Source organism: Stegostoma tigrinum, chromosome 11 (genome assembly GCF_030684315.1).
Source record: "Stegostoma tigrinum isolate sSteTig4 chromosome 11, sSteTig4.hap1, whole genome shotgun sequence".
Classification (NCBI taxonomy): Eukaryota; Metazoa; Chordata; class Chondrichthyes; order Orectolobiformes; family Stegostomatidae; genus Stegostoma; species Stegostoma tigrinum.
Window position 1 is genome coordinate 63,698,614 of NC_081364.1, and position 27,851 is coordinate 63,726,464.

The following is a 27,851-nucleotide window of genomic DNA, read 5'->3' on the forward strand; positions in this document are numbered from 1 at the left end:
ATGAACCAAATGGCCTCTTCTTGTACCTATTGCCCACATTCCTCTTACCTTTTTATTGTCTCTGAACAGAGTGAAAACTTCACATTAGTGTTTGAAACAAGATGAAAATCCACACATTAGTTTCCATTGATTTCGTTTTCAACAAAGTGTTAAGCATCACTCATCCAATTATGCTTCCTTAGTGACCACAACCCACAGCCTACCTGGCATAATGACATCAGGGAAGCCCAGCTTGCGAGTAATGGCCACACCCCGGTTAAAAATCATGGGATTCTCTCTGCGCATGTGATCCATATCACCCCGGAGTATTTGCAGAGAGATGATCATTCCTGTAAAACAAGAAACCACACAACATTCAAACATTAAGTGGATTGAGGTATATGGCCAGATACTCCAGGTTATTTTTGTTGGAGGTGCACAAATCTCAATTGATTTATTAAAGTCGTGTAAACATTCAATGATTTATCTTTGGTTCTGGAACCTAGCTTAAAATGTATGATAACTTTAAAACTTAAAGAAGAGTAATCTCTTTTCTGATTTTTCGCTCTTTCTCTTAAATTGCAATATTTGAACACCAATACTTCTCAGGTGTTCACCTAAACAGTTGTCTTGAGTAGTAAGCCAAGATGTAGATTGTCAGTCAACTAATTAATACAACACAGCCTTTTCCTCACAGCATTGAGCCCTATGAAGTTATCAGCAGAGGTCAATGATAATCTCTTCCTCATAGAGGGATTACACTCATTTTGGTGGTAAATGCTGGTTTTCAAAGCAGAAATGCCTTCTTCTATGATAACACAGCGTTGCGCTGGATGAATACAGCAGGCCAAGCAGAATCAGAGGAGCAGAAAAGTTGACATTTTGGGTCGAGACCCGTCTTCAGAAATCTCGACCCAAAACATCAGCTTTCCTGCTCCTCTGATGCCGCTTGGCCTGCTGTGTTCATCCAGCTCTACACCGTGTTAACCACCGCTTTGCAGAACACCTCCGCTCAGTTCGCAACAAACAACTGCACCTCCCAGTCGCAAACCATTTCCACTCCCCCTCCCATTCTCTTGATGACATGTCCATCATGGGCCTCCTGCACTGCCACAATGATGCCACCCGAAGGTTGCAGGAACAGCAACTCATATTCCGCCTGGGAACCCTGCAGCCATATGGTATCAATGTGGACTTCACCAGTTTCAAAATCTCCCCTTCCCCCACTGCATCCCTAAACCAGCCCAGTTCATCCCCTCCCCCCACTGCACCACACAACCAGCCCAGCTCTTCCCCCCCACCCACTGCATCCCAAAACCAGTCCAACCTGTCTCTGCCTCCCTAACCGGTTCTTCCTCTCACCCATCCCTTCCTCCCACCCCAAGCCGCACCCCCAGCTACCTACTAACCTCAAAAAAAAAATCCCACCTGCTTGACCTGTCCGTCTTCCCTGGACTGACCTATCCCCTCCCTACCTCCCCACCCACACCTTCTCCACCTATCTTCTTTACTCTCCATCTTCGGTCCGCCTCCCCCTCTCTCCCTATTTATTCCAGTTCCCTCCCCCCATCCCCCTCTCTGATGAAGGGTCTAGGCCCGAAACGTCAGCTTTTGTGCTCCTGAGATGCTGCTTGGCCTGCTGTGTTCATCCAGCCTCACATTTTATTACACCGTGTTATCTCAGGTTCTCAAGCGTCGGCAGTTCCTACTATCTCATGCCTTCTCCTATTTTGTCAGGCATTATTACTTATCACATATTGATGCTGTTCTGGTGGCTTGATGACTTGATTGAAACAATACTATTATAAAACATATTTAGCTTCCCATTCCAGCATGAGTCATAAAAACATAAATGTCAAGGTAGAAGCTTGTGGTTCTATTACGCTTGAATATAGGGGTCCTTTAATATAACTGTTAAAATGGAATATATTCAATTGCTACTTGCAATTCCTCAGGCAAGTTCATTCTTTATACTTATTTCAAACCAGACAAACTAATTTATCAGAAATGACATCAAAGGTCACACTGAACCAGGGGCACAGCTACAAATTGAGGGGTGATGGATTTAAGACAGATGTCAGAGGCAGGTTCTTTACCCGGAGAGTGGTAAGGGTGTGGAATGCCCTGCCTGCCAATGTAGTTAACTCAGCCACATTTGGGGCTTTTAAACAGCCCTTGGATAAGCATATGGATGATGATGGGATAGTGTAGGGGATGGGCTTAGATTAGTTCACAGGTTGACGCAACATCGAGGGCTGAAGGGCCTGTTCTGCGCTGTATTTTTCTGTGTTCTGTTCTGAACCACAAAAGGCAATTAGATAAATATCCATCTTCTGCTGTTCAGTAATTCCATAAAAGGTGACTGCAATGTCACTCCTCACTTCAGCATTGCCTGAAGGTGTTACAGTTTGGAGGGTTTCACAGACTTGGAAGCTAAGTTAACCTGGGAAAGATAGTTACCTTTTCAAATCATGTTAAGATTTTTCTTTGAACAGCTGATAAACAGATTTACGATCAGAAGAGTTTACTAGATGGTGACATGCACAGGATGCCCATTTCAGACCATTTAGCAAATTAAATGTTCCATGTTAATTAAAGTGACAAATTCAGTAACTCCTCAATGGTTCAGTCATTATGGATCTGCCATGTAAACCAGACATGTGTTAGATTCAATAACAGGGTTCATATTAAATTTACTGAGAACCACTATGTGGTTAATGGTTACAAAATTGTCCTCAGTACTTTGGAATTAGAGGGTGGTTGGTCAAAGTCCCTGATCCTCATCAGGCTTAATGGGGACCTCAAAAGTCTATATATGCAAACACTGAATGGGTTGGGTTTGGCTGTATAGTCTTGTACAGTCAAGTAACATATCAATTCACACAGTCTGAATTCTTCCAAGGAGCCTGGGCATGGCTGTTGGTGATTCCAAAATTCCTTGAAGCTGCAGCCCATCAAGAGACAATGGTTGAGGTCTTTTGCTCTGGAGCAAGACAACTTCCTTTACTTATTCAAAGATAGTAAGAACTGCCAATGCTGGAGTCTGAGATAACAGAGTGTGGAGGTGGGGGTGGCCATAGATACCCGCAAGGGCCCAAGCTATGCCTGCCTCTTGATAGATTACATAGAACAATCCCTCTTCCGTACCTACACACCACCTCTTCCTCCGTTACATTGATGACTGTATTGCGCTGCCTCGTGCTCTCACGAGGAGCTCGGACAGTTCATCCACTTCACCAACACCTTCAACCCTAACGTTAAATTCACCTGGGCCATCTCCAATACCTCCCTCTCCTTCCTGGACCTCTCTGTCTCCATCTCTGGCAACCACCTAGAAACCGATATTATTTCAAGCCCGACTCCCACAGCTACCTAGAATACACCTCATCCCCCAACCACCATCCTGCAAAAATGCCAACCCCATTCCAATTCCTTTGCCTCCAATGCATCTGCTCCCAGGATGAGGCACTCCACTCCTGTACATCTCAGATGTCCTTGTTTTTCAAGGACTTCAACATCCCCCCCCCTCCCCCAAACAGTGGTCGAGAATGCCCTTGACCATGTCTCCCGCATATCCCACAACTCATCCCTCATACCCGCTCCTCGCAAATAACAAACAAAACAGAATCCCCCTTGTCCTCACGTACCACACCACCCACCTCTGGATCCAACACATCATCCTCAGACACTTCCGCCATTTGCAGTCCAACCCCACCACCAAAGACATTTTTCTTTCTTCACCCTTATCTGCTTTCCAGAGGGACCACTCTCTCCAGGACTCCCGTGTCAGCTCTACACTCCCCACCAGCCCCACCACACCCGGCACTATTCACTGCAACAACAGGAAGTGCTACACCTGCCCCTACACCTCACCCCTCACCCCCATCCCAGGCCCCAAGAAGACTTTCTACATCAAGCAGATGTTCACCTGCACATCTGCTAATGTGCTATACTGCATCCGCTGTTCCTGTTGTGGCCTCCTCTACGTCGGGGAAACCAAGCAGAGGCCTGGGGACCGCTTTGCAGAATACTAAACAACCGCACCTTCCAGTCGCAAACCATTTCACCTCCCCCTCCCATTTCTCAGACAACGTGTCCATCCTGGCCTCCTGCAATGCCACAACGACACTACCTGAAGGTTGCAGGAACAGCAACTCATATTCCGCTTGAGAACCCTGCAGCCCAATGGTATCAATGTGGACTTCACAAGATTCAAAATCTCCCTTCCCTCTACCACATCCCAAAACCAGCTCATCCCCGCCTCCCTAACCTATCCTTTCTTCCACCTATCCCCTCCTCCCACCCCAAGCCCCACCCTCATCTCCTACCTACTAACCCCATCCCGCCCCATTGACCTGTCTGTCCTCCATGGACTAACCTATCTCCTCCCTACCACCCCAGCTACACTCACCTTTACTGGCTCCATCTCCGCCTCTTTGACCTATCTGTCTCCTCTCCACCTATCTTCTCCTCTATCCCTCTTCTATCCGCCTCCCCCTCTCTCCCTATTTATTTCAGAACCTTCTTCCCTTCCCCCATTTCTGAAAGAGGGTCTAGGCCCGAAACGTCAGCATTTACTGCTCCTAAGATGTTGCATGGCATGCTGTGTTCATCCAGCTCTACACCTTATTATCTCAGATTCTCCAGCATCTGCAGTTCCTGCTATCTCTGATGCACAATACCTGTTCAATTTAGTTGCCATCTCCATATTTTCCTTATTGATTCCCCAGATATACTGTTTTCAGAATCAACATTTATTGTAACTATCTGCTTTTTAACACATCTACATAAACTCTCTTTATTGTTTTATATTCAATGGGAAAGTCAATGCAGAAAGCAACAGTCGGAACAACTAGTTTACTGTCATTCGAAGCCACAACTACAGATGAGACTGGCACGGTACTGCAATCAATCAGAAGCACAAAATAGACATTGTTCAAATAAGATGCATGAAATGTCTAGCCAAGCTACACGGCGAGATAACAGTCAAAATATGTATTCAGCATGAAAAATATCAAATAATGTATTGCACAGCCGTTCCAGCATAAGATTTTGCCATTATGCAAGTTCTGTTCTCTTGCCTTCACATTCTTACTATCTTAGTCTACATTAAAATATTTAAAATCTCCTGTTATAACTATTAATAGCTGATGTACCTCTGGTTTCCTTGCAAATCTTTTGCTTCATATCTGTTCTCACTACTTGATAGCCTACTAAATATTCTTAGTCATGTAACATTACCTTTACTATTTCCTAGTTCTAATCAAATGTGTTCTGTCCTTAATCCTTCTAGGACTGATTTGGCAATTGGCATCATCTTTCTGACCAAATGACAAAAACTCAGCATTAATTTAGTAAGTGGAATTGGTTATGACAAGGACATACACAGCTTTACGAAATGCACTGCCTAATATTTGGTGGCTTTTGCCAAAGTTGGGAAAGCTATCACACAGGCTTCTCAAGTAACTGCCTGAAATAGCCACACTCACAGAATTATATCTTTCAACCAACAAAACAGGCAGCACCACCAACATCCTTGTCCTATTTTCCACGAGCAGGACAGAGTGGTCATTCATGTTGGCAATATAGTGGTACAACATTTGGAGGCAGGCGGCGGTAGGCACCTTCCACATTGATTCTAGATCCCATGAAATCTTATGGCATCAGGTTATGGAAATCACCTGCAAATTTACCATCTACTGTCCTCTCTCAGCTGATGAATCAGTTCTCCCCTGTGTTACTTACCACTTGGGAGTAACAGTGAACATAGCAAGAATGCAGAATGTCATGTGGATGGGGTAATCTTGATGTCTGCTACCAGTAATACCATGACTGACCAAACTCCACACAGACAGTTGCTCAAGGGTGGAATCGAACATGGGTCCTTGGTGTTGCTCTTGTTCTTGTTCCTTTTATGAGCTGGAACGGTTTCACCCTATCTATGTACTCTATTCAAATAGGTTGTGCATGTTTGGAATTCTCTACTTAGTGCTGTGGATATTTTATTATTGAATATATTAAAGACTGGGATTGAAAGAGATTTCTTCTCACAGGAAATCAAGTGATATGGGGAGCAAGTGGAAAAGTGGAGTTGAAGCCCCAAGTCAGCCATGACCATTTTGAGTGGCACATGGGCTCAGCTGGACTAAATGGTTTAGTCCTGCTCCAATTTCTTTTGTCTTGTGTTCTTATTTTTCCCAGTGCAGTGGCATTGATCTAACCATCTTCAATTGTTTCTTCACTCAACTTCTCTCCATCACAAGATTATAAGTAGAAATGTTCACTGGTGATTGTGTTCCATATGTAATTTTTTTGAGATAATGGTGTCCATGTACATCAAGACATGGAAAACATGCAGATATTAACTGGTTAATAATAAATATCATTTACATCTGGCAAACAGAAGGCAACAATTAAATTCAATAAGACAGTTTAACTACCTCCATTTGACATTTAACGACAGTACTATTAATGAATTCCCCAACAAACTGGATTTCCACTGGCCAGAAATTGGATATTCTGTGATGACCTTCTCACATTTTGACTACTCAATGTCTTTTTAGCTTAAATGGTATGAAACAGGATAATGATGTAAATCCTGCCTGGATAAGTGAAACTCCAGGAAGACTCAAGAAACTTGACATCATCCAGGACAAAGCACCTTGCTTTACTGGTACCTCATCCAACACTTTAAACATTCACTAACTCCACACAGTGCACTAGGACAGCAACGCTGCATTTACATGATGCACTGTGCTAACTCTTCAAAGGTTGTTCAACATATCGCTGAAAACTGCAACTAATGATACCGATATGTAGAAGGGTGGTAGATGAATTGGAACACCACCAACTTTAAGCCACTCACCGTCACCACTCACATCCTGCCAATCATTCATCATTGCTGGGTCAAAAATCACAAAGATCCCCAATAGCAGCACAATGAACCCTATCTGAAGTAAGATGAATTCATTCCGAATGGTTTGGAAGCAGGCCCTCACAGCAGAACACAAGTGAAAGATTGACTGTGATTACACTCTGGGTGTAGATTTGTCCGCTGCTCCTGAGATGCCATGATTAAATCTCAGGCAATATGCATTCTCAAACACTCAGTGATTGGCTGCTTTTTTTCCCCTTTATTCATTCACAGGATGAGGGCATCGATGGCTCAGCAGCATTTATTGTCCAACCCTAACTGCCCAGAGGGCAGTTAAGAGTCAACCACATTGCTGTGGGTCTGGAGTCACATGTAGGCCAGACCAGGTAAGGATGGCAGCTTCCTTCTCTAAAGGACATTAGTGAGCCAGAATGGTTTTTACGACAATCAACAATGGATTCGCGGTCATCATTAGATTGTTAATTCCATTGGCTTAAACCAATGATTAATGAGTGATGAGAACTTCACTGTTATAATTTAGTGTATTTTCTTAATACCAAATGGCTCAACTTGCTTAATGAGTTCAATTATTGATGAGAAGTGTGAACTGATGAGCAATTATAGTTACAATAAAGTTACTACGACAACATTTTTCACCTTCAACAACTTACAAAACTTAAGAGTGGATTTTTTTTGAAAGCCCATTGGAAGTTACGAAGAATGCTTACTAAAAGGTGGCTGCAGGCTAAATATGAAATCTCACATGGAAGTGCAATGAAAAATAATAGCATTTTTACTGATTGAGAACACATGTCTGGGGCAGAAGCCTCAAAATATGACTTTCTTATGTAGGCCAAGAGTATGAACAAGATGCAGAGATTTACCATAATTTGTGCTGGCTGCTGTGTACTTGTTGCTGGATTTGCGAATTATATTTTCATGGATTTGATACCATTCATTTTCATTATTGCACCTGTTCAAAAAAGAAGGAAAATAAGAAATGTTAGAAATCATTTCTTAGTATATGATTGGGAAGTCAAAGACTTGCACTAAAGCCCAATACAACTTTTCACTCAAACACAAAAACCAACATTAACTGATTTCTCATTGTAATGTATGATAAACCTAGTAAGAGTGAACTGGAGCTAGGTATTTACGGTCAGATGCTCAGTCAAAAATTTAAGAGCTACAAGACACATGAAAGATCACCTTGTTTGACTGAAAACAAATTGAAATATTATTTATATAATAAATTACACTGTTTGAGCACATAATACAGTGAACAGATTCATAGAGTTATACAACATGGAAACAGACCTCTCGATCCATGCTGGCCATAATTCCAAACACTAGTCCCACCTGCCTGCACTTGGCCCATGTACCTCCAAATATTTCTTATTCATGTGTTTATCCAAATGTCTCTTAAACATTGTAACTGTACCTGCATCCACCACTTCCTCTGGAAGTTCATTCCACACACAAACCACTGTGTTAAAAAGAAAAAATTGCCCCTAATTTCGTTTTAAAATTTTCTCTATACCACCAATTCTGGTGTCATCTGCAAACTTACTAACTATGCCTTCTATATTCTCATCTAAATCATTTTAAAATATAACAAACAAAAGTGGGTCCAGCACCAAACCCTGTGAAACCACTGGTAACAGGCCTCCAGTCTGAAAAGTAACCACCCACCATCATTCTCTGTCTCCTGCCATTAAGCTAATTTTGTATCCAATTGGCAAGCTTAAAATGAATCCCATGTGATCTAACTTTACTAATTAGTCCACCATGCGGAACATTGTCAAAGGCTTTATGAAAGCCCAAGTAAACAATTGAAGCAAACTTCCTTTCCCCTATAATCAGATCCTCTTCTGATAAAGGGCGACATATTATTCATTCTTCGAATTGCTTACGATATGTGCTTGCTAGCTTTTAGTGACTTATAATCAAGAATACATAGTTTTAATACTGAAACAGAGCCTTTTTAATTTCTCACAACTTTAGAAATACTCCGCACCTTTGTTCATACTATCAAAGTGGATAACTCCACACATATGCACATTATATTTCATCTGCTATACCTTGTCTGACTTCACCTGTCTGAATTCCTTGAAGTCTGTTGCATCCTTTTATTCCTACCAAGTTTTGTATCATCTGCCAGCTTGAAAATATTACTATTGGCTTTAACATTGGTATTAATCATTGATGCAGATTGTGAACCGCTAAGGGCTGATCTTTGTGGTATCCATTGCTCACTACTTTAAAAACATCTTAAAATGATCCATTTATTGATATTCTCTACCTTCTGTCTGTTAATCCAATCCTCAGTCCATGTTGCTCCCCAGTGCCATGTACTTTAATTTGCTTTACTAATCTACAGTGTATGACTTTGTCAAAAGCCTTCTCAAAATCCAAACACACCATATCCAATAGCTCCTCCCTCATTGATTCTGTTGCAGAATTAATAGAATTTTGAAAAGTAATCACCAATACATCCACCACCTCTGTTGCCACAAATTTCAACACTCTAGGATAAAGGTAATTGTCTCCCAGAGAATTGTCAAGTTTCAGTTCCATTAACTTCCCAATAGTTTTTTTCACTAATACTTATTCCATTTACTTTCACACTATCACTGGACTTTTGGATCTTAATTATTTCAGGGTGACTTCTTGTCTTTTCCACTGTGAAAACAGACGATCATTATAGAAATGCAAAGGAATATTGATTGTAGTTATTTATGATTGTTCCTTATAGCTATTGAAAGCTGTGCCTGAAATGAATGCAATCGTCAGGTACTTTTATGATCTAAAATTTAGAGCTAATAAATATCTCTCTGGGAATTATAAGTCAAGTTGTAACTTTATTTTGTTTAGGAAAGAATGTCATGTGTTGTAGATGCAGCTCAGAGGAGTTTTATTAGATTAATACATAAAATGAGAAGGTTGATGCGAGGCTTGTAAATGCTTGAGTTCATAAGAATAAGAGGTAGTTTGGTTGAAACATATTAAATCCTGAAAGATCTTGACCACGTGCATGCAGACAGAATGTTTTTTCTTTTTAGGGGTCACTCATTTCAAACAGACATGAGGCCAAATGTTTTCACTTAGAGGGCTGTAGGTGAGTTTTTCAAACTCTCAGGCTGACCATAGTGTGGACTGTTACGAACTTTCAACAAAGAAAGAGTAAAGATCATTGAATGCTGCAGGAATGCAGCTTTGAGTGCTTGTTACTTTGTGAAAGCATATCTGGCAGACCCACTTGGTCTGCTGCGAGATACCTAATGAAGCAGATACTGTGACAAAGGAGGTAACATCTGATGATTTGTGCAGGGTGATGCCAGAGATAATAGATGGCTGCGGAGATTGCAGAGCCACCACCACTGGAATCATGCACGCTATCACCAATGCAAGTGCACACACCTCAACGGGTCTCAGACAACTTACTATGCGTTGTGAGCAGAAACAGGTAATAAAGGTGTAGCAAACTGTTGGTAGTCCCCAGTGGAGAACAGAGGAGCACTCCAGCCAAGCATACCCAGGCTGTGTCCACTGAATTGATGCAAGAACAGCACATTGGTATGAATGGATTGTGCCATGCATCCTGTAACTTGGTGAATCCGTTGCAGTATTGGTACATGAATAATGCACACTTCATCAGGTATTCACCTACACCTGTATGCACAGGTGAACCTGAAAGGATTATATCAATAGTACCACTGTTTTTTGAAGCCAGCCCTATAAACTACACACCTCCCAGTTTAATGATTTTAGAAATCCCAAAACCCAGTTTAGTGTCTTTATAAACTCCCGTCACCCCAATCGTTTTACAATCATAGACTGCAAAATGACGTCCTTGTCCTCTCTCCTTCGTCCCATGCTCCTCACCTTGGACCTTGTACTACCACAGTGAGAGGCGCTGTCCAGTGCTGAACTATTTGTCTACACTCCATTGTCAGCAATCAAACTCCAAACAGTAATGCCTGGTCTCCAGTTGCTTTGGACCCCCATTGCCACTGGACCAGACCTATGCTGCTAAGCCCGTGTACTACCTGGTGTGCAATTGTTTTCCTACGTTAAAGGAACTCTCACACAGGCACCTTCCACACCCTCAGGATGAAGCTTGGGACATGGAACGTCAGGACCCTTACAAACAGTCCCACCAGTGACAGACCAGAATGCTGCACTGCAATCATCGCCCAGGAACTCATGCACTACAATACTGACATCTCCACCCTGAATGAAACCTGGCAGGCAGGGCAAGGACAGCTCAGAGAGAAAAGTGGTGGCTAAACCTGGAAAGACAAGGCTGAAGAATGTGACCTTCATGGAGTTGGCATCACCATCAAAAACGAACTGGTAGACTAACTCAAAGACTCCCCCTGTGGAATTAGTGAATGTTTCATGACTCTCTAACCAACCCTTGCTCGTAACTAGTATGTCACAAAATTGATGCAGCAGCTGAGGACGAGGAGGAATTCTACTCCAGCCTTGACTAATCTCTTTCATACGTCCCTGCACCTGATAAACTCATCATCTTTGGCAACTTCAATGCCAGTCGTCAAAAGTATGGAAAAGAGGGAGTAGTGAAGCGCAATTCCAACAGCACTCTTCTCCTGACCAAAGGCCATGAACATAACCTCTTCATCACCAACACAATGTTCCACCAAAGGGACAGATACAAGACAACATGGCAGCACCCATGCTCCAAACACTGGCATCTTCTTGACTACATCATCGTCAGAGTGAGGGATCTGAAAGACATTAGAATCACTCATGTCATTACAGGAGCCGATGGCTGCGGGACAGACCGTGGCCTGAATTAGGCTGGGATCAAAATAAATACAGCCCTGCCACAACAGAGAGAACAAAAGCAATGCTGCAAGAAGTTCAACACTGAGGCATTCAAAAACCTGGGAATGACAGTCTCATAGAGCCAGCTCCTCTCCACAAAGCTAGTGGCCTTCAGTGACATTGAGTCATGGGATTCCAACAGCATCAGGTCTGCCCTCAAAGCCATCAGCATCAATGCCTGCCAGAACTCGAGTGGTCACTCAACTAGGATGAGAATGTTCAGGAGATCCAAGAACTGATACGCCGGAAGCTCATGGGATTTCTGAGTGTAAAACAACAACCCCACTCGGAAGAGAAAAGGCAGGCCTACAGGTGACTGAAGGCTGAGGTCTAACAATGAACCTGTGACATAAAGGTGGGTGGAGAGAACACAGGAGTCCCAAAGAATGGCCGACAACAATGCAGGGTTTCTTCTGTGCCATCACGATCACTTACGGAAAAAACACACAATGCCCCACCCCAATCCTGGCCAAGGGCAGACGGTTTCTTATCAAAGACAAAGAAGGCACCAAACAATGTTGCAGGGGGCCCTTCAGAAATCTCCTCAACCAGGGGTCTGTCATTGATCTGCTGGTCCTTGAACACATCCTATAGCACACCACACACCATTAACTCAGCAACACATCAGCCCTGCAGGAAGTACAGAAGGCCTTCTACCAGCATAACAATAATAAAGCTGTTGGAAAAGACAGTATTCCCACTGAGGAACTGCAGTGTGGTGGCTAAAAGCTCCTGCTGCAGCTATACATCTTTATCTGTCTTATTTGGAGGGAGGAGAACATTCTATCTGAAACTTGAGCATTTTCAAAAAAGGAGCAAATCTGACCACGTTAACTACATGGGAATCTTCCTGCTGTCGACCGTTGTAAAAGTCATTGCCAAGTCCTCCTCAGGTATCTCATTCCTGTGGCTGAGGAGCTCTTCCTGGAATAGCAGTGTGGCTTTTGGCCATGGAGAGGCACAACAGATGTGACTTTCAGCATGTGAAAGCTGTGGGAGCACAGCAGAAGAGGAAACCTGCCCCTCTACATGGCCTTCTTTGACCTTACAAAGGCTTTTGATACTGTCAAACATTGTCAACTGAGAAACATTCTGGAGTGTCCTTTTCCGCTTCAGCTACACCATGAGATTTGTCCTTCAGGTTCTCCACCACAACAAGGATGTCGTGGTAATGACAAATGGCTCTACCACCGACCCATTCCTTGTTCAGACAGGTGTTCAGCCAGGCTGCATAATCGCTCCAGAACTGTTCTCGATCTACCTCACTGCAATGCACCTCACTGCCGACAAGTTCCCTGCTGCAGTGAAGCTAAGTCACAGAACCAGCATGAAATTTGTTTACCTCTGGTCGGTGCTGTAGACTATCACTCTGCCATCTTCAAGCCAAAACTGTGGTCGACCCACCAGTTTCGTTGAGCTGCAGTGCACGGATAATGCTTGTGTACATGCAGACTCAGAGGAAAAACTCCAACTCAGCACCTTCACATGGGCATGTGAAAGCATAGGTCTCACCCTGAACATCTGCAAGACAAGGGTCCTCAGTAACCTGGCCCAGCATTGTGGAGCGAACCCCTGATCATCAAGGCCCATGTGGAGGCCTTGGATAGCGTTAACCATTTCCAATATCTTGGGAATGTCCTGTCAACTAAAGCAGTTATTGATGAAGAAATCCTGCACTGGAAAACAGCCCCAGCCTGTTCAGTCTCTTCCACCATCTCCCCTCACCAACCCAACCACAGCTCAAATCCTCCAACCCTGGCAACATCCTAGTAAATCTTTTCTGAGCCTTTTCTAGTGTCACAAAATCCTTCCCAAAGAAGGGAGACCAGAATTGCAAACGATATTCTAGAAGTGACTGAACCAATGTCCCATATATGCGGCAGCATGACCTCCCAACTCCTACGCTCAATGATGTTCACACATTCTGAGCTTTCCTTTAATGTTCTGATAACAATCAAACTCATTACTAAACTCCACTCTTGCCATCTCCTTTAGTTATGATTTTCTAATTTTCTAAGCAATCGAATCCTCTTCACCCTGCTATTTAGTTTAACACCGTAATGACAGCGCGGTTATGTGATTCACTCGGACTCTAGTCCCAGCATGATTCATATGGAGATCATCCTATTGAAACAGCTCCCTTCTTCTCAGTACAGGCCCGAAGAATTCAAAACCATTTCTCCCACGCCAATCTGTAAGCCATTTTTTTTTGGTTTTGCTTTTTAATTTAGCTCCAGTTGCTCATATTTCCTCAACAGAACTTCTTTGCTCTTTCAGCTAATATTGTTGGTACTTACTTGGATCATGACAACTGGATATTTTCCCCCACTTCAAGATTCTCTGTAGCCCAGATGAGATATTTTGAATCCGGGCACCAGACAGGCAACACAACCTTCAGGACACTGGATCCTGACCGCAAAGATGTGTTTATTCTCTTGACTACACTAGCCCTGACTGCAATTACATTTCTCCTTTCTTCCACCTCTAGAATGGCTCCCTGTGCCATCCTGCTTTGGTCGTCCTCCCTGCAGTCCCCACTCTCATCCACACAAGGAGGAAGAGACTCAAAGCTGTATGACAAGGTCAAGGACAAGGACTAAAGATCCTGCAGCGCTACCTCCTGGATCCCTCTGACTAAATTCGAGGTGGTCAATCTAAGGGATTTGATTGCCTCCTGAAACATAGCATCCAAATAACTCCCAGCTCTTCCAAATGAATCCAGGCAATGTGAAAGTACCCTATTTGCTGAACTAATGAGGAGCAAGAAACCTTTCTCTCTCAAAACCAGCTACACCTACTGAGTCCATAATCCAAGCTACCTTCAATTATTCAACTACAGAATTCTGACTTTAAATTTTCAACACTTTCACGAGGATAGAGAAATCTTCAAACAAGTAATAAGTCTGCCAAATAATGGACTGAACTGATTTTCATCTGTATAAACACGTTTTATCTGTATCTATTTTTACTTTATCTTTGTGTTTTATTTACTAACTGTATGACGTTACATTGCACAAACAGACATTCAAAAGATCTAGAACAGTGCGAAATGATTCATATAAATTCACAGCTATTTGGCCATACTTCAAAAATGACTGCCTGTTGTGACAAATAATCGCAGCTGAAAACATTAAAAAATCACCCCAAGAATGGGAGAAAATTATGAAGGAAAAGGAAAGGAAGAACTTAAATAATCATAAGCACAAGAAGTAACATACTGAGTAAAACAATGGGACTAAAGGCTAACTATTCCTCAGCACCTGGTGGTCTGCTTCCTAGGCTTTTGGAAGAAATGCAGAGAAACTGGATGCTTCCAAAACTCCCTAAAATCTGGAATGGTTCCTGTCCCACTACTATACTACCACAGCAAAGGGAGGTCTACCCCCAGACTTGTAGCCAGGCAGCATTTACTGTGCAAGCTGACATTAGGTAAGAAAGTGATGCGGTAAGGAGGACCCTAAGCCCAATTGAGGCATCCCCCCCTACCCCCACAAAGTCACATCCCTCTCCTTGGGTCTCTCAAATGGCTCCAAACCCCTTGTTTTTACTGACAGAATAGACTAAACCTGAAGCCTGGCATCCATTACATCCCATTCAAGATTACCTATAGTAATTGTACCAGATTGAATGTGGAGGTTATTTTAAAGTGCTTATTTAGATTTTTCTTAATTTTTTCAGATTTCCATCCCTTGTAATTTTTTGTTTGCCTAACTTCATGGTACTTACGGGGACGATCAATTTTCTCCTTTCCCTCCCTCGCATTGAATGTTTCACTGTTGCCTTTTCCTTGCACTACAGTTTTTGAAATGAAAGGAGCACATAAGGTGGGAGGTCAGTCATGACAGGGTTTTGAAAGCACCCATTTAGAGCTCATTAACCTTTTAAGGATACAAAAGTTGATAGATAATTGGCAAATCTGGCACATTGGAGATGTCACTAGCCATATCTACAGACCTGGGTAGTTATGACGATGTATGCAGGCTGAGTCAACAGAAAGCTTTGTGAGCAGCCCTGCCATCATTTGCATTGACATTTGCTTCTACTCAACATTATAGGTCTAGTGAATCTAATGACAGCTGTAGCCTGAAACCTGAAATGTGATGGCAGGCACACCTTTATGCTGAGATACTGTGACAATGGATTGGCAACGAGACCATCCATTTGAAGCTTCATGTTCATTTCGGTACTAATCAAACAGGAAGTCAGGCTTAAGGCCATGGGAATTGGTATGTATATGCTGCTGCCAGGAAAGGATGTTTCATGATTTTGACCCAGTGACAGTGATGGAATGCAACTTGATTCAAAGTTAGGACTTGAGAGAGGAACTGGTAGGCAGTGATTTTTCTCATCCATCTGCTGCTCTTGTCCTTCTAGCTGGTAAAGGTCACAGGTTTGAAAGTGCTGCTGAAGGAGCCATGCAGTGCATCCTGCATGTGATATGCACTGTTGTCACGTGCATTACTGGTGGAGGGAATAACTATTTAAAGTGCTGGTTGACATGCCAATCAGGCATGCTGCTTTGCCCCGGACAGTGTTGCTGAGCCTCTTGTCATTTGTTGGACCTGCACTCATCCAAGCAAGTAGACGGTATTCCAGTGTACTTCTATCTGGTGGTCTGTAGGTGTGAACAGGTTTTGGAGGCTCATGAGCTGAGTAATTTGTTCTCAGAATCAGCCCTATCCTTCTAATGACATAATTTAATATGGCTGGTCCATTATAGTTTCTGCTCAATGGGAAGTACATTGATAGTGTTCAATGATGTGAAAGCTATTTAATGTCAAGAGAAGATGGCTAGACTCTCCAAGATTGGAGATGGAAAATGTATGGCACTTTTGTGGGACAAAACTTACTTGCCTCTTATCTGTTCAAGCCTTAATGTTGTCCATATTTTATTGCATATGCACATGTCCACTTCAGCATCTAGGGAGTTGAGGTTATTGCTGAAGATTATGCAACAAACAGAGAATACCCATTTATGATGGAAGGGGAAGATGAAGCAGCTGAAAATGGTTAAGCTGAGAGCACCATTCTAAGGAAATTCAGCAATAAAATGACTGACCTCCAACTGCTACAATAAACTTCCCTTGTTGCAGGAAAGATAAACTTTTTCTTCAGACTTACAGTGAGTTTCGACTGCAGAGAATAGAGAGATTGTTTCTGAGCTGGGAAAGAACAATGCATTTCTCTCTCTTTCTAATTCTTTTTCGGCATCAAGCTGTTCAGTTACCTAAGATCCAAGCACACAGCTGCACAGTTATTGGTAGGCAAAAAGCTATCCATCATTGATCAATGGACAAGTTTTGAATCAGCTTCTTGTTGCCTGCAAACATTATATCAGTATACCTTGTTGACTCCATATTGGTTGCAACTCAAATGCTAATTGGTGATTGCTTAAACATTTGTTTACATGATGCCTGACATGATGTCAGGTTACCTATTTTTAAACTGCAGCCAGTCTTTCAAACACTTTTTAAAAAAAAATAGCTCCTTCTTACTTCAGTCCATAGTTTTAAAAAAACCCACAAAATAAAAAGACATGATTCTTACTGTGGTGAAACAAACTCCATCAGGTAGCTATGATTGAGAGCAAGTGGCTTGGCTGAATCTGTCCTGCTTTGTGAGGATAGGATGTAGCTGGGCACTTTTCAATGTTGTTGAATTAAATGGCAGTATATTACCTGTCCTAGATCAGCTTCCCTATTGTTATATTCCAGTGTACTCACCACTTTGCTGACTGGCATCAAATACTCTACACCAATACTCTACTGATGCCATTTAAATTACCTCTGATAAACTGAAACCTAAAAAAAGACTATGAACCATGTTGTTGCTGTCACTGTCAGTTTATGTATGGTTTTAGAAGAAATTTCCATGTAAAGCTGGACACCTGAGCACACCACTTCATAACAATACCTGCTGAGGTGCGACTGAATATTTTCTATATCTTCTCCAGAATATACAACACATGGCGCAGTCTGTATTTTTAACAGAGGCCAACAGCCCATGAAACGTTTTGTCAGGAAGTAATGATAACTTTTTTGAAATACTGTAGGTGGACATTCAAATAATATTTGGAAAACATTCATTGGCAAGACAGCTAAGCTGATTGATGAACCAGTGAAAATCAAATTGGAAGTAGCTTTCCACATAACTGCACTGTGTCTGTGCCAAGTCTTTGAAAGAGTTGTCTAATTTAACCATGCACCCTATATTTTCTCTCCACAACCTTATAAGTTAATTGACTTGAAATATATGAGCAACTGCCCTTTGAAAGTGCCAATGGAATTTGAACCCACTATCTTTTTCAATCATAACAATCAGTGTTAAAAATACTTTATTTTACCCTTAGCTATTAAAGATTGTTTTAAATCCATGACTTTTTGTTATTGCTCAACTCTTAAGACACTATTTCCTTCAACAAATTTTTGCTGGCTACCTCTTATTACCCAGTATTTCTCTGAATGAGAATTAATGTTGTGAAGTGACAATTTTACTAGCACTTTTGCTACTAGTTAAACAGATTAGAAATAAAGGAATACAAGCAGACCACTTAGACCTATGATAACAAAGTGTGAAGCTGGATGAACACAGCAGGCCAAAGAGCATCTCAGGAGCACAAAAGCTGACGTTTCAGGCCTAGACCCTTCAGCAGAGAGGGGGATGGGGAAAGGGAATAAATAGGGAGAGAGGGGGAGGCGGACCGAAGATGGCTGGTCCGCCTCCCCCTCTCTCCCTATTTATTCCAGAACCCTCTCCCCATCCCCCTCCCTGATGAAGGGTCCAGGCCCGAAACAGCAGCCTTTGTGCTCCTGAGATGCTGCTTGGCCTGCTGTGTTCATCCAGCCTCACATTTTATTATCTTGGATTCTCCAGCATTTGCAGTTCCCATCACTTAGACCCATGTGTATGTTACGTCATTCAATGAGATTATGACTGTTCTGTGACACGACTTGCACATCCATCCGAACAAAGTGAAGATCAAATCCTTTGTGGGGCAAATCGCTGGTGTGACTGGACTTTAAACTAACTTGGTGGAGGTATGTAAATCAGGCATAAAACTAAATGGAAAACAAAGGAGCACAGAGAATTGGGATAGACATGGTATTACAGTTGGAAATTGTTAGGGTCTGCGTAAAATAGAATGTTAGATGGTCTAAATTAGGGCTACCTTACAATATATGAATACATGCAGTGTGCTATGTTAGTGAATTTTAGGTGTAGATAGCCATGTAGAAGTATATTGTTGCCACATAACTGCATAAACGGATGAAATTCAAAAGTTAATGAACTTTATGCACTTCAGGCTAAATGCATTGTAAAATCCAGCATAAATTGGTAATAGCGTACTAAACTGTTCAGTCTCAGCAGGAATTTATCTTGCATGACTGTCCACTCAATTGTGGGACTGTGTCTCACTTTAGCAGTATCAGTACGTTTGGAAATGAGAACTGACACAACCTACATTTGTGAATAAAATTCAAAGAACAAAGAAAATTACAGCACAGGAACAGGCCCTTAGGCCCTCCAAGCAACTGCTCTTCCCAAGGCCGCAAGGAACTACAGAATCATGAATACACTGAGTCCATCATGCAAACCAGCCTTCAGGGCATGGTTAGTGCTTTATTATTTATAATTAAGGAGATGAGATCAAAATCTCAGTTAAAATATTTAGCAGTACTTCTTCAGACTAAGTAAGAAGTATATATTATATTTCCAAATCAAATTGAGAATGTTTCATCCCAAATGAAGATGATTTGATGGGTCTGAGAGCACCATCTAGGTCTAAAAGGGAGGGGATAAACAGAGAAAGAAACTCAAGATGCAACATATGAACTAAATTTTAAAGCAGCCTCATCTCAGAAGTTTTAAACATTGAAGGCCATTAATAACATTGGCTCATAAAAGCATTCTTAACACATCATTGATGCATTTTAACATTTGATGACAGTCATTTAAGTAACGCATTTGTTCAAATATGCAATTACAAATTTATGCCGGGTAGTCTTTAGTTTGAGGTGTTGCAACTTCTTTCTAGTTCTTGTAAACTTTGCAGTAGCTAATAAGTAAGTAGTGCTGTCCCTGCTACCTGCAGTGCGAATTCACCTCCACTATCCTGACAGCAGTCTATATCCCACACCCTGCGGAAGTGAAGGGTGCACTTGAAGTATATAAAGCTACAAACAGAATTGAGACAGAATGTCCCAAGGCCTTGTTCATCATAGTTGGTGACTTCAACCAGACCAACCTCAAGAATACGAAAATACCATCAACATTCTCCTGTCCCACCAAAGGTCCAAACATCTTTGATCATTCCAAACAACAATCAAAGATGCTGACCGCTCCATCCCTGTCTGCATTTTGGAAAATCAGATCACTGCTGTGCTCCTCCTTCTGGCTTCCAAGCAGAAATTGAAGCATGAGGACCTAGTACAGAAAGTAGTACAATGTTGGTCTCAGGCAATGGAAAGGCTGCTAGAGCCGGTGGACTGGTCCATATTCAAGAACTCAACAGCCAACCTAGATGACGTTGACACCATCATCACAGGCTTCATTATTGTGTAGAAGATTGCATGCTGAAGTTAATCTGAATGTTCCCCAACCGATAACGATGGATGATCCGGCAGATCCTCTCTCTACTGAAGTCCGGGTCTGAGGCATACAAGTCGGGCAACCCTGACCTATACCGGAAATTCAGGTACAACCTTCATAAAGCCATAGGAGATGCCAAGAGGCAACACCAAACTGAGCTTGAGACCCAAACCATCCACAACGACACCCATCATTTGTGGGAAGGCTTACACAACATAATGGGCCAGAAGGCAAAGTGGAACAGAATCATGAGTAATAATATATCTTTCCCTGTCAATCTCATTACATTTGAAGCACACTTTGAACAGGTCAGTGAAATGATGTCACCTATCTCAACAGCCTCAAATGCACCTGTACTCATGGTCACCACCATAGATGTTAGATTGACCTTCTCGAGATGGGGCGGCACGGTGGCTTAGGTGGTTAGCACTGCAGCCTCACAGTGCCAGGGATCCGGGTTTGATTCCCGCCTGGGGTGACTGTCCGCGGGGAGTTGGCACATTCTCCCCGTGTCTGCATGGGTTTCCTCCACGTTCTCCGGTTTCCTCCCACAGTCCAAAGATGTGCAGGTAAGGTGGATTGGCCATGCTAAATGGCCCATAGTGTTCAGGGGTGTGTGGGTTATGGGGGATGGGTCTTGGTGGGATGCTTCAAGGGGCAGTAGGGACTTGTTGGGCCGAAGGGCCTGTTCCCACACTGTAGGGAATCTAATCTAAAACCCATTGAAAGCAATTGGCCGGATGGAGTCCACTGCTGTGTACTCAGATCTTGTATGGATCAGCTGGCAGGAGTATTGCAAACATCATTAACCTCTCTGTACTACAATCTGACGTCCTACCTGCTTCAAGAAGACTACCATCATCCAGGTCCCAAAGAAAAATCATGCATCATGCCTCAATGGCTATCACCTGGTGGTTCTGACCTCCCTAATTATGAAGTGTTTTGAGAGGTTAGTCATGGCTCACATTTCCAGCCTATCAAATTGCCTTGACTGCAGCATAGCCATCTCTATGGCTCTACACTTATCCCTGGAATATCTGGCTAACAAAGATACCTATATCAGGATCTTTCTTATTGACTATATTTCAACCTTCAACATTACAATTTCAAATAAATTTCAAGATCTAGATCTCGGCTCCAACCTCTATAACTGGATCCTTGACTTCCTGACCAATGGAGTGCAATCAGTAAGAATAGGTGATGACACTACCTTCATCGTAATCCTCAACAGTGGTTGCATGCTCAGCCCCATACTATACTCCTTAAACTCTCATGACTGTGTGGCCAAATTCCACCTCAATTTCACTCACTAGTTTGCTGAAGACATTACTATTGTAGGTTGGATCTCAAACAATGATGATACCGAATACAGGAAAGAGATTGAGACAGAATATAAACACAGCAATCTCTCCACAGACATCAGCAAAACATAGGAGCTGTTCATTGACTTCAACAAGTGGAATGGCATGCACATCGCTGTCTGCATCAATGGTGCTAAGGTGGAGATGGTTTGAAAGCATCAAGTTCCTGAGTGACTATCAACAATCTGTCCTGGTCCACCCATGTTGACATGATGGTCAAGAAAGCACAACAATGTCTCTATTTCCTCAGGAGGCTAAAGAAACTCAGCATGTCAACAAGGAACCTTACCAATTTTTATAGATGCTACACAGAAAGCATCCTATCTGGACGCTTCACAACATGGTATGGCAACTGCTCTTCCCAAGGCCGCAAGGAACTACAGAATCATGAATACACTGAGTCCATCATGCAAACCAGCCTTCTATCCATTGGCTCCATCTATACTTCCTGTTGCTTCAGGAAAGCAATGAACATAAACAATGACCTCTCCCATCCTGGTTATACTCTCTTCCACCCTCTTCCATTGGGCAGACGATATTAAAGTTTGAATACGTGTACAATTTAAGAGCAGCTTCTTTCCCCACTTTTATAAGATTTTTGAACAGACCTCTCAAATGTTAATTCTGAGTTCTGTGTTCGCACCTTCTCTGTAGCTGTAATACTGTATTTGACACACTGTTCTGCTCCCCTAATACACTTTGTGTGGTACAATCCACTTGTATAGCATGCAAAACAACACTTTTCACTATACCTCAGTACATGTGACAATAATAAATCAATCAATTAATCAATCAGAAGCAGAAGTAGGCCATTTAGCCAACTGAGTCTGCTCCACCAATGAGATGGTGGCTGATCTGATAGTCCCCAACTCCTACCTTTTCCCCATACCCCTGAATCTCTTCCTGATTAAAAATATGTCCTTGAATGTGATTAATGACCCAACCTCATCAGGTCTCTGCAGTAAATCCACACATTTACTCACCTCAGAGAAGAAAATTCTTCCTCATCTCGTTCTTAAATATGCAACTTCTTATTCTGAGATTATGCCCTTTGGCCCTAGACTCTCCCATAAGGGGAAACAACACTTCCATATCTGCCCTGCCAGATTATCTAAGAATATTGTATGTTAATGGTAAGGTTGTCTCTCATTCTTCTATATGTCAATGAGTGCAGGCCTAAACCACTCAATTGTTCCATATTGGTCTGTCTCCAATGCTAGTCTATATTTCCTCAGATAAGTGGCCCTAAACTACTGTCAGTATTCCAGCAGTGGTCTGACTAGTGGCTTGAATAATTACAGCAAAACATCCCCACTTTTATGGTCCACTGTCTTTAAAATAAAAGCCGACATTCTATTTGCCTTCACTATTGCCCACTGAACTCAGATGCTAGCTTTTTGTAATTTGTGGATGAGGACTCTCAAATCCTTCTGTTTTATAACTTTCTGCAGTTTTCTCCATTTAAATAATGCTCAGCTCCTCTATTCTTTCTGCCAAACCAAATGGGGCGGCACGGTGGCTCAGTGGTTAGCACTGCAGCCTCATAGCGCCAAGGACCCGGGTTCGATTCCAGCCTCGGATAACTCTCTGTGCAGAGTTTGAACATTCTCCACGTGTCTGCATGGGTTTCCTCCGGGTGCTCCGGTTTCCTCCCAGTCCAAAGATGTGCAGGCTATAGGGGATGGGTCTGGGTGGGATGCTGCAAGGGACGGTGTGGACTTGCTGGACTGAAGGGCCTGTTTCCACACTAGGGAATCTAATCTAATCTAATCAAAGTGCATACCCTTAAACTTCCCCATATTACATTCTATCTATCACATGACGCCATTCACTTAACTTGTCCTTATCCCTCTGCAGATATTTGGTGACATTGTCACTACTTGCTTTCCCACCCATTTTTGTGTCATCTGCAAACTTGGCTATAGTACAATCACTTCCCTCATCCAAATCATTAATATATATTGTAGATGATTGTTACTACGAGGTTTACCCCAAAATATATTTTAAAAGTTTCAATCATTATTATTCTTTTTCCTTTGTTCCACAGGCACTGATACTTGCTGATAAAATTCTGTCACTGCCAATAGCGATAGCTCAGCCAGGAGGTTACAATTTGGATTTTGTTCAGAACAAACAATAAGACATTTAACAGTGAGAGAACAGGAAAGAGATTAGTTTAAAGATTTTCCTATAAAAGAGCAGAAGCCATGACTGATTTCCACTTTATCCATTCCAACATTGGGGTCATCCTATTTTCCACATTATTCTTAATACACACATTCTATAGTCTCAGAAATAATGTAAAACCAAATGAAATTATTGACATGAAGCTATTACAAGGAAATTGTTTACAGAAATCAGCTTTTTATTTAATGTCAACATCAGAACTGCAAAGAAGAATGTTTCTCAGGGCTGAATTTTCTTAACTGAGGGGTTTTTGAGCCAGCAATCCAAGGCGAAAAGTAACAGGAAGGGATGTTCCACTGCAATGGCATGCAGACAGTGGCAGGCGCCTCAGTAGGACAGCTGTATACAGGATGGCCAATTGTGGCATTTAATGGTCCCATGAAGAAGTGGTTCCGTTCACTGTAGACATTTTACTCATCATGAGGGCCTGTTGTTGCATTGAGAAGCTGCTGGTCTGCCTGTAGGTTTCCAAGGGGGTCTTCTTTCTTAGGCGCCTCGTGTCCCATTGCGACTCTTGTTGCAATGGCACCTTCAGTGTACCACAACCGCAACCCCTCCCCCTTCCCCAATCCCCTGCTGTGATATGCTGCTTGATGGCTTTATTGCACGATGAACTGCCGTCACCTCCTTTCCAGGCTTTTATCCCTGGCACAAATCTTTTAAGTAAACTAAGAAGTTCAGCTTGAAGAGCCAATGTGATGTTAAATGTTGTATGCTGATGTCACAGAGCGCTCAACATATTGATTTTACAGTTAACACAGTTCCACAAATTCTGAAACTTTTCTTTGCTTCAAATCTCTTCTCAATCTTTTATTTTAGTCTGTGTTTATTTATGAATACATAGCTCATTTAAAAATGGACTAAAAGTGAAACAGAAGATGTTAGCAGGGTAAAATTCTTATCTCCTGGTCTTCGATTTCTCTTCTATCCTGTTAGCTTGTGTCTAGTTGGCAGGCTTTTGACTTCGAGCACATTCCACAGTGTGGTACCCTACTTAACGACACAATACCTGCTATTGGAAAGTATTTCACAACTTTATTTCTCTGCATAGAAGAGTGAAAGAAACAGAAGAACTGGACATTATTTTCAATTTGTAATTTGCACAATGAAGATTGGGTTCTTTTAAATAATATTATATCCTCAGCTGTTCCATAGCAAGCTGCCAATGGCATAGCGATTGAAACAAGGATTGCACACAAGTCTAGAGTTGGAGGAGAGCAGATATCTTGGAGAATTGCCAGGCTAAAGGAGGTTACATACATAGGAATCGTTGAGGCCACGGAGAGCTTGGAATGTTAAAATTGAGGTGCTGCTGGATCATAAACTGACATAATTTGTGAACACAGGGTGAATAGGAGTTGGAACAGGTAAGAATACAAGCAGCTGAAAGTTTGCAACAGATTAATGAGGGAGAAAGATGAGAGATCAGTCAGGACCCCATTGGAATGACAATTCTGTAGGGAACAAAGGCATGGGTCACAGTCTTTGGCAGCAGATATGTTGAGCATTTGGGGTTTCGTGATATTACAAAATAGAAATACATTTTCTTTGTTGATGTAGTAACCAAAACGATTGCAATGCAGCAGTCTGAGGTTCCACTGCAACATTCAAGACATGGGGTGGATGTTTCTTGTTCTGCAGCAGAAACTGAAAATTGGATATCTGTTGAGACTTCATGGTTGGTTAGCAATTCCAAATGGAAAGTATCAGCTCCAACCTCTAAGCAAACATCTGCCAGGTTGGTTTTAGACTTTCTGCACCTCTTGATATTGAAGATAGTTAATTATAAAGCCTGCCAATAAGCTAAGCAAATTGTTACGTACATCAGTCATCATTTTTCTGAAGTCTGGCCCAAAGTTATGTGTATTCTCTGCAACAAAAACAGTCTGTGGGGTGGGCCTCTGAGCCTTCCCCTCTTCTTCCACTGTTGACCAATTTGCAGTTTTTGGGAATCTGAAAGGGAAGAGCAACAATGCTAAGATTGTAATGAAGGGAGATTGGAAAGTAAACACTGCACCTTTTTACCATCAGCAGCTTTTAAGTTAGAAGAGATTGTGTGTTGAGGGGAAATGGGCAAGAGTTGGATTTTTAATTAGGCTGACACCTTCATCTTTAACTTCAGCCATAGCACTGACCAAAGACTCAGGAACAGCCCTCCAAATGATGGCCAGAGCTGCTTCCTCTCTGAGAAGGATAAAATGCAGATTTGTTTCTCTCCCTCTAGTTAGATCTAGCTGTCTTTGATTGTATACTGCTTTTATTTACAAATGTGTTAATAATTGTCACATAATCAGTTTCAGTGACCTAGTTGGTATGGTTGAACAGCTGCCAGTGTGTGCAAACTGAGGTGTGGGTTTGAGGTTTGCAACAGAGTGAATGGTTAGAATGTTAGGGATATGTACTACCTTAAAGATAGGATGGCGGTAGGTGAATGATATAGTGTGGATGATTTAAGCAGTTGCTGAGGCTGGTATTGCAGTTTGAGGATATTCACTGACCTTGACCACTTGTGTGAGAGAATTACGTTTTCTTTTATACTATTCATTTTCTTGGCGTTATCCACCTGACATTGGTAAGTGGTAGCTACGCAATTCAATGCTTTCAGATCAAGAGATTGGAAGGCTGCCTGTCCTTTGAGAATTCAGGGCATTCCTCCTTTTCAATCAAGACCCCTAATGCAATATCTGAAAACACTGGTGCCCGACTATGGTCAGCCATTCTTCTCTCATTTTCAGGTAAGATTCATTTGTAGAAGAACCAATTTCAACTAAAATGAAATTCTCCACTTTAAGAGGCTCAGGAGCTGGGCAATCATGGTACTTAGCCGCTTTTGCTAAGAAAAGCGGAGGCGGCACTGGCTGCAAGCAACCACCATGATAGTAAATAGAAAACTCAAAATTATCAAGAGTTAGAAATGCAGGTTCTGTTAAGGCCTCAAACAGGTCAGGTCCTGAGTTGACTCCATGTGTTGCTCATTACATTTTTCCATAGGACGCAGCAGTAGCACCCCTACTTTTGGGCCAGGCGGCCCAGTTTAAAGTCTGTGAACTTGTCTGTGCAAATTTCTCAGTTCATAAGTTCCAGAAACACAAATTTGGAAAATGGTGGCAAATGTTTACTGCTACGATACAGCTTCATGGTGCAAATGTTGATGGCTTCCTTTAACATATCAAGGCTTCCTCAGGCATATTTTATGCCTCATCAATTTTTCCACTTTGCTACAATTTGAAAGTAGTTCCATCAATTTATTTATCAGAAACTCCTTTAATCATTTCCTGGTCTTTTGGTACTTCTTTTGAGTCAAATAGGTATAGTGATTGTCATTTTAAAAATCACATTCTCGACAGTCTCAAATTACCAGCTTATCACCAACAAGCAGTCATCAGTTCTGTTTCTGCTCATCCAAATGCATGTCCATATTATTTATGTCAGAAAGCACCTCTTGAGGTTATAGTTTCCTTCAAATAAATTTCCACTTTTAAGGTTTGCTATCATGCCAGAATAAAATTTGTTGTAGATGTCCAAGATCCTTGAATATTTCTTTGCCACTTTCCTCTGTCAACAATATCTTTTCAAGCCCTTTCATTGAGATTCCTAAAGCATGTTCAGCACTCTGAGCAAAATAAAAGGTTAGTTTTCAATCGTTATGCCAGTATTTCACAAGAAGAGATCATAATTTTCCACGGGGTTGGAAGAAGATGGGAAGACAGATATAAATAATTTTGTATAATAAGTGTGTATAAAAGAGGGACAAACTTTTATGATTAGCAAAAATATCTCAAATAATTGTAGTTCTAAGCTTTTGTTTTATTTGTTTCCCCAAACAAGTTAAATATATCAAACAAGCTGTGAAACTGCTGATTTTAAAGATGTTTAACTTTCCTTAGAGAATCAAGCTAGCTGTTATTTTAGGTGAAGGTTTACTTCTAGCATCTATCATTTTAATAAAATAAGAAACATTTGCTGTAGTAAACATACCTATTACATCACTGATAGTAGGAACTGCAGAT

General features: G+C 41.9%; 1 protein-coding gene across 6 annotated transcripts in view; it reads right to left on the reverse strand.

Moving 5' to 3' along the window:
* dock3 (dedicator of cytokinesis 3) overlaps positions 1 to 27,851 on the reverse strand; it is a 1,242,443-nt gene that overhangs the window by 343,888 nt on the left and 870,704 nt on the right. For all 6 annotated transcript variants that reach the window (XM_059649508.1, XM_059649506.1, XM_059649505.1 and 3 more), the window contains 2 exons: positions 7,738 to 7,826; positions 204 to 329 (listed from right to left, as the gene is read on the reverse strand). In XM_059649508.1, coding sequence (XP_059505491.1) covers positions 204 to 329; positions 7,738 to 7,826 — 215 coding nt within the window. The remainder of the gene's footprint in view (positions 1 to 203; positions 330 to 7,737; positions 7,827 to 27,851) is intronic.